The sequence below is a fragment of the Octodon degus genome, unplaced genomic scaffold (assembly GCF_000260255.1).
Source record: "Octodon degus isolate 3935 unplaced genomic scaffold, OctDeg1.0 scaffold00018, whole genome shotgun sequence".
Taxonomy (NCBI): domain Eukaryota; kingdom Metazoa; phylum Chordata; class Mammalia; order Rodentia; family Octodontidae; genus Octodon; species Octodon degus.
Genome location: NW_004524594.1, coordinates 21,995,580 through 22,002,822, shown reverse-complemented (window position 1 = coordinate 22,002,822; position 7,243 = coordinate 21,995,580). Strand labels below are relative to the sequence as shown.

At 51.9% G+C, this 7,243-nt stretch overlaps 1 protein-coding gene across 4 annotated transcripts in view; it reads right to left on the bottom strand.

Annotated features, from left to right (window-relative positions):
* Positions 1-5,765, bottom strand: part of Slc29a2 (solute carrier family 29 member 2) — a 10,188-nt gene extending 4,423 nt beyond the window's left edge. For 2 of the 4 annotated variants that reach the window (XM_023710799.1, XM_023710800.1), the window contains exons 1-7: positions 5,637-5,765; positions 5,326-5,407; positions 3,142-3,302; positions 2,879-3,021; positions 2,390-2,524; positions 1,717-1,814; positions 1,412-1,496 (exon numbers count right to left, since the gene is read on the bottom strand). In XM_023710799.1, coding sequence (XP_023566567.1) covers positions 1,412-1,496; positions 1,717-1,814; positions 2,390-2,524; positions 2,879-3,021; positions 3,142-3,302; positions 5,326-5,407; positions 5,637-5,665 — 733 coding nt within the window. In that variant the 5' untranslated portion in view covers positions 5,666-5,765. The remainder of the gene's footprint in view (positions 1-1,411; positions 1,497-1,716; positions 1,815-2,389; positions 2,525-2,878; positions 3,022-3,141; positions 3,303-5,325; positions 5,408-5,636) is intronic. The other 2 variants (XM_004627197.3, XM_023710801.1) reach the window with 2 other exon arrangements.
* Positions 5,766-7,243: the final 1,478 nt, after the last annotated feature.

Below are 7,243 nucleotides of genomic sequence, written 5' to 3'. Positions count from 1 at the left end.
AAAAAAAGATAAAAATTGCAAGGTGTGATGGCACAGGCCTATAATCCCAGCATGTGGGAGGCCGAGGCAGGAAGACTGCCATGAATTCAAGGCTAACCTAGATGCCTACAGGATTCATGGCCACTCTGAACTATATTGCAGGACTGTCTCAAAAAAAACAACAACAAAAAGATAATTTTTTTCCTTCTGGCTCTCCATGCCAGCCCCACCCCTGGGGTGCGCTGAGACGGCCATTGAGACTGGGCAAGGTGGCAAGTGTCTGTAATCCCAGCACTTGGGAGGCTAAAAAACAGGAAGGATCACTACAAGTCTCATCTGTGTAGTGAGGCCCTGTAGATCCTGTACCAAATACAAATATTAATTAAGTTATTTATTTTTTGTATTTTAGGGAAGGGTCTACAGGGTGTTTAGGTTCTTACTACTAGATCAGACTCATAGTGATCCGCCTGTTTATAGCCTCCCAAGAGCTGGGATTACAGGAGCATACCACTATGCCCAGTCTCAACTGCCCTCTCAGGGTGCTGCGGGGGCGGGGCTGGCATGGCAGGCCTGGGGATAGAACCCTCGGCCCCTGCGCCTCCTTGCAGGTGCTTTATCCGCTAAGCTATTTGGCTGGCCCTAATAATTTTTTAAATCAGGAACTGAAGCTAGAGGTGTTAAGGCCACACAAGTTGGATTCAAATTCAGTTGCATTGGGATCCAGAGTTTACTGCATGAAGCTCTATTGCCTCTCCTTTATATAGAAGAAACAACTCTTCTTACTTCATGGAGAGGCTTATAGGGAGACTACTACATCTAGATACTCTCCAGGTTCTTTCTGAATAATACAACAATAGTTTTTCTGGGGACAAACCTGGGCTTGTGTTGCCTTCTAGTATTGAAACAATGATAACACACTAATGGTGGATGGCTACTGACAAACCTGAGACCAAAAGGGCAGCAAGGATGACTTTTATAAGGAGCTGGGGAGATAGCTCAGTGGTCTAAGTACCTGTCTGGCAAGCACAAAGACAAGGGTTCCATCCTGGTACCACATGTCATGTCTGCCCCCAAACTGGGTGTGGTGGCACATGCCTGTAATCCCAGTGCTGGGGAGGCTGAGACAGGAGGTTCACTACAAGTCTGAACTGTGTAGTGAAACCCTGTACCAATTAAATAAGGTTTTTTTTTTTTTGGCAGAACCGGGGATTGAACTCAGGCCCTTGCGCTTGCTAGGGAAGTGCTTATTCCACTGAGCCATCTCCCCAGCCCCTGTTGTTTTGTTTTTAAGGATGACTTTTGTGATAGTCTTCTGCTCACACACGCCTCCTAGGGATGGAACTTTAGTGAGGACAGAGGAGAATCCTTCCCAGGGAAGCTGGCTCATGCTTCCTCCATGTCTTACACCTGCCCTGCAGGTCTTGGGGCTTACCAGACTGAAGGAGCTCAGCTTTGGTCTCCAGTTCTTGAGCTGGGACGTGTGAGGACTTCTTGGCAAGGTAGTAGCGGGCAAATTCCTGAGGAAGGATCAGGACCTGTCAGCTCTGTCTGAGGCAAGGTGCTCTGGATCCCTCCCCACATTGGCTTGGAGGCTGGGGTTCCCTGGTTGCTGACCCTTTGGGGAAATCAGAGCTGAGTTCAAATCTCTTCTACCTCCCCTGGCACCTCAGGGCTTCGGACTCAGAGCTCCATCTGAGATGCCCTGTTGCGAGTCCTCCAGCCCAATATCAGGCTCACCAGGTGGGGCAGGATCAGGTAACACACGATGGACAGGAGGATGCCCACACAAGGTGTGATGAAGTACCCCAGGGCAGAGGTCTGGGCATCCATACCACCTGTGACAGAAACAAACTTCAGCTGCAGAGGACAGGTGCCTAGGCCCGTGGGGCCTTTTAGGACAGGTGCCTCCTGTCCTACTTTCTCTAGTACATATCTCAGGTCCATCTCCCACCTTCCTCTCCTTATTTCACAAACAAATTCAAGAATAGCCCTTCCCACCTTCTACTTTTAGCTACTATGTACCACAAATTTTCTTTTATTGTATGCAGGCTCAATACAACCTGAGCAGAGACCTATCATCATTTACATGAGGCAGCTACGGTACAGAGAAGTTAAATGTCTTGTCCAATGACCCCAGTCAGTAAGACAGATTCAAATTCATCTAGCTGAATCTTAGACCTACCTCCTCTCCTTCAACCTGCTGGTGCATACTACTGATACTCACAGGAATCCTGCTCCCACCCCAGGTTAACCCAGGCCTTACCTGCTCATTCTCTCTCATTGCAGGACCCAAGAGCCCCACTCCCCAGACTCAGACCCAATCCTGTCTCTACCTAGGCAGCTTCCTCTTATACACCCTCTCAGTTCCTCCAAAATCCAGAGGCCATCGCAGCCCTCCAAGTCTACTCACTGGCCATGGACATGAGCATGGCAAGGGCAGCGAAGATCCCAGCAAGGCCCTGGCCGCTGAGAAAGATGGTGCTGTAGGTGGATGGCATGGTGCCTAGCTGTCCGAAGAGGCTGCCCTGTAGCACTGCGCAGAAGGCTGTGGATGGACAGGTATAGAGCCACCACTCAAGCTGGTGACCTCAAGAGCATTACGGAGGAGGCACTGGCAGGCAAATATGGACTCAGTGGGCAGAGATGAGCTTTCTTAAGGGTCCCTGGTTATTCTGATGCAATATTCCACATTCCTTCCCCTTCTAAGGTTCAGCCCTTGGTCTATAGGGGTCGGGGCCAGGAGGCTGGTCCTATATCACTATGGGACTGCAGCAGATGACTTTTCTAGACCCACTGGGCCTCAGTTTCTTCATCAGGGATCTGAATGATAATGCTGGTTTTCCCTTCCTGGGTCCCGTAGATTCCAAAGAAGCTGGGGAAGGAGGGAAGAAGTGCTCACAGTTGATGAACCAGATGGAAACCATGGTGATGGAAAAGAAAAGCCTTGGGCTCATGTCCACCTTGACCAACGCTGCTGTCAGGGCAAAGAGCAGTAGTATGGCCAGCAGGCTGCCCAGAATGCGCACCACCTCAGGAATGCTGCTTGGAAGGGAGTAGAGGGCACGTGAAGGCAAGCAAGAGGTTCTACCAAGGGCAGGCCAGTGGGCCGGGGCAGTACAGAGTGAGGAGGGGGAGGGTGGGCAGCCTGGGGCAGGGTCTCACCACTGGTACAGAAAAGAGTTAAGGAGGGTGAACAGCAGCAGGGGCAGCTGGGACAGCAGTGTCATCCAGTTGTTGAAGTTGAAAGTGTCTGTGGGACCTGTGTGGTTGGAGCTCAGGGTCTCGGCTGTGCTGTTCAGCCCCGCCAGGCGTGCCTGAAAGTACTGTCAGAAGGAAGGCAGTATAGGTCAGGGATCCCTCAGTGTACCCACCCCCATACTTAAAATTGCTTACTATGGGTGCCTTGTCCTTGTACTGTCCCCAGCCCCTGGCATAGTCCAAGTTCTATGGATGTGCACTGAATTGACTGGCTGAAGTCTGGGACAGAGCCCAAACCCTAGGATCCTCCCTGCATGGGTCTTGCTACACCCTGCCCTCTTTCAGGGCCCTGGCTTCAGGCCCCACCCTCACACCTCTAGATTTATGCACTCTACGGCTGCTTATGAATACTCACCCTTAGCTAGGTTCTGCGTAGGTGCTGGGCCACTGCATTTTTTTTGGAATGCATCCTGTTTACCCCCTTCCTACTTTCTACCCACACCTATACTGCTTGCAGGGCAGAGGCCCAAGGGTTTTTTGTTTTATTTTATAGTAGTAGGGACTGGAGCAAGGGCTGGGTGCATGCTAAGCATGTGCTCTGTCACTAAGCAACACCCCCAGCCCTTTAGCCCTTTTTTTGTTTTGTTTTGAGGTGGGCCCTGGATAAATTGTGGAGGCTGGCCTGGAACTTGCAATCCTGCCTCAGTAGCTGAATTTACATGTGCACACCACTGTAACCCACTAAGCCCCAAGTATTTGGAACAGCATTTGAGAGCCTTCAGAATTGGATCCCGGCCTCTTTTATGTCCTGTCCCTTGCTCTGTTCTGCTAAACTTGAGGCACCCCGGGGCTTTGGGTCTTTTTCTAAATAGTCTTTGACCGTCACTTGGAATGCCCTCTCCTTTTCTATTTTCCTCCAAGTCCCCATGTACACTTTGCCCACCCAGCTCTCAATTTATGAATCTCTCATGCAAATTCAGGGGTGGAAGTACATGCTCATTAACCCCAGCGCTGGGGAAGCTGAGGCAGGAGGATGAAAATTTCAGGCCAACCTGGGCTACACAGTGAGGTCAAGGCCGGACTGGACAGTACAGCAAGCTTGGTCTCAAAAAAACTAAATCCAAGCCAGGTGGGTGGTGCATGCATGCAATCCCAGTACTTAGGAGGCTGAAGCAGGAGGATCATTATGAGTTCAAGACCAGAGTGGGCTACAAAGTAAGCTCAAGGCCAGCCTGAACTACATCATGACACCCTGTCTCAAAAAAAAAAAAAAAAAAAAGTGAAAAAAACAAATCCATAAAACACACCCCGAACCCCAAATCTCTTTTATGAAGCAGAAGCGATGTTTTTCTCCTGGGGACCCACAATACTCTGCTGTAAGCCAGGGATGGCAGATGTCATGTTCTCCCCCAAACCCTGGCATTGGAAAATGAACTTGGGGCATTTGCACTCACCTAAAAGCCCTAAAAGTTATTTATTATTCTTAAGTTCTGAGACAAGCTTTTACTAAGTTGCCCAGGCTGCACTTGAACTTTCAATCCTCCTGCCTCCGCCTCTGCAGGCCCATGCTGCTACCACCAGCTGGCATGTTACATTATTAATAACTTTGGCCCCATTATTGTTTTCAAAATCAGAGGCCAATTCATCTTTGGGTTTCCAGGGCCGAGAGCAGAGCCAGGTACTCCAGAGACATCTATAAAGTTGCCCCACTGAATATGTAAGAATGATTTAATCCTAAAGAGAAAGCACACTCCACACTTCTGTTGTTTCACAGCCCTTTGTAAGGTTCCTAACCTTTCTTAGGGTTCAGTGCCTGGTTTCTCTGTATCTCCCAGTGCCTTCCTTACACATTAAATGTTTGATGAATGAATGAATACAATTATTCATTCCATTGCAAAGAAAACCAAATGCCTAAACCACTTCTGGAGTGACTGGCCCAGAATCAACGACAAACTGAGGAAGCAGGTGAGTAGATCCTTTGCAGGTCACAGACCCCTAAGAGACCTTCCTGGCCAGAAGAAAGGATTTCCCTCTCAGGCTCTGTCAAAGGAAGCATGGTGGGGACCGCCTGGTAAGCTTCTGTCCAGGGTAGATGGAGAGACCCCGGGTGGCTGTGGCCTGAGGCTGTCAGTCCACAGCAAGCCTCACCGGGATGGCGGTGATGAAGAAGTTCCACGGAAGGAGAGTGCCAAGTCCCAGGACGAAGAAGCTGATTCCAACCAGGTAGTAGCTGTGGGATCAGTCAGAAGGTCACCCCTAGGACGCACGCCTGGGCAGCCCCTCCTGCCACCCCTCCAGAACACAAACTACAACCTCCACTACCAGGGCTCCGCAGCCCAGAGAGCCGGCTGATGGGAATTGTAGTGCAGTCTGTCTTGGCGCCCTGGAGCTGCAGCGGGAGGCGGGCAGCGCCGCCCACAGACTCTGGGCCCCGCAAGCACTGCACCTACCCGACTCACCTGTCCTGCGGGGCGTCTCTCCGCGCCATGGTCGCCGCTGCAGAAAGCGCCAGGGTGGGAGCGGGCTGCGGAGGCCGTCCTCACGCCCCAGCAGAGCCGGAGGCCGGAGGACGCCGGCTGCGACCTCAATCCCCGGACGCAGGGAGGGAGCCCGGGCGGATTTCCGCGGGTCTCGCACGCTGCGGGCTGGAGCCTTGGCTCCGCCCCCGGGGCGGGTACCGCACCCGCACACTCACTCGCCCCCACCCCCATTGCGCCGGCTCTCGGGGCTCAGGCATCCGACCTGGCCTAATTTAGGGTTTCCAGACCCTGCTCGCTGCGGGTTGGGGTGGTAACCGAGTGTTCCCGGCGCCTCTGTCCGCAGCCCCCCCGATGCCCTCCGCGATGGTGTCAGTGCAGATCTGCCCGAGAGAAGGGGGCGCTCTGCTTTCGTCTTCCCTGCGCAGCAGCGAGCTGCCGCAGACCTAGGCTAGACTTCTCCAGCTTCACCAACCCCTAGGCGCTGCCAGAGCCACGCTCGTGCCCCCTAACGTTGGGGCCCATCTAGGGTGCCTCTGCAGAGCCCCCCAAACCCCGTTTAACGTGAGTTGGGCCGCGCGTGCTGAGAAATAGGTGCCACTGCCTGTCGCCGCAGCCTTGGGCTGCATGGAGCCGGCTCCCGAGGAGAGGGCCAGGTGCTGATGCTGGGGGAGCTCCCAGAATGGTCCGTAAGACAGTCGGACCAGACTGGTGGATTCTTGGGGAAGTGCCCAGGCTTTGAAGCCAACAGCGGAGACTGGGCGCTCCGGGTCGACTCCCGGGCGGCGGCGTCGGCGGCGGCGCAGGCGGAGAGGCCGAGAAGCGCCCCGAGCTGTTAGCTGTGAATTAGGCAAAGGCGCAGGAGGGACCCTGAAGGTGAACCCAGGCTCCTTCCACGCCACGCAGTGGGCTCTCCCCTCACTCCTGTGGGCTTAAAAAAAAAAAATCACTTCAGCGTCGCACATCGCAGCTTATCAGATATATGCAGATGCTCCACGTTCCACTGTTCAGTTTTCCCTATGAAAACTGAAAAGTCATAAATCATCAGTTTCGAAATTTGGTCTCCACTATCTCAGTTTACGAATGAGTATGGCTTCTCAGATGTTGGAGACGCCAAGAGGCTCTAACCCACAATTGGTGTTCATAAGGGATGGCGTTTTATAGCACTTCCCAGATCCACTGTGGATCTGTAGGACAGACCCGCTGCTTGTCCGCTTCGCTGTTTTATTGCATGCTTTGAACACGGCTGCCTGCGCCCTCCGAGCTGCTTGATGAATGGTGGAGACAAACAGATTGGCTTGCAGTGTCGAGTGGGTGACTACAGGGAGAACTAAGTATTCAATTACATCAAGAAAGTTACTAACTTCTGTTTTCTTTCAAGTCTTGAAACATATCAAGGAGGAAAACTCTCCACTCTGTACTAAACACGTTTTTTTTTTTTTGTTTTTGTTTTTTTTAACACGTTTTGTGAAGCCTCTTCATTCCTCCTCCACCCACAGGATGCTGGCAATTATATCTAAATACAGGATAATAACGTTCATTCCCCTTGTAGTTATTTTTATGGTTGCTTTATTTTTACGGCTATTCAG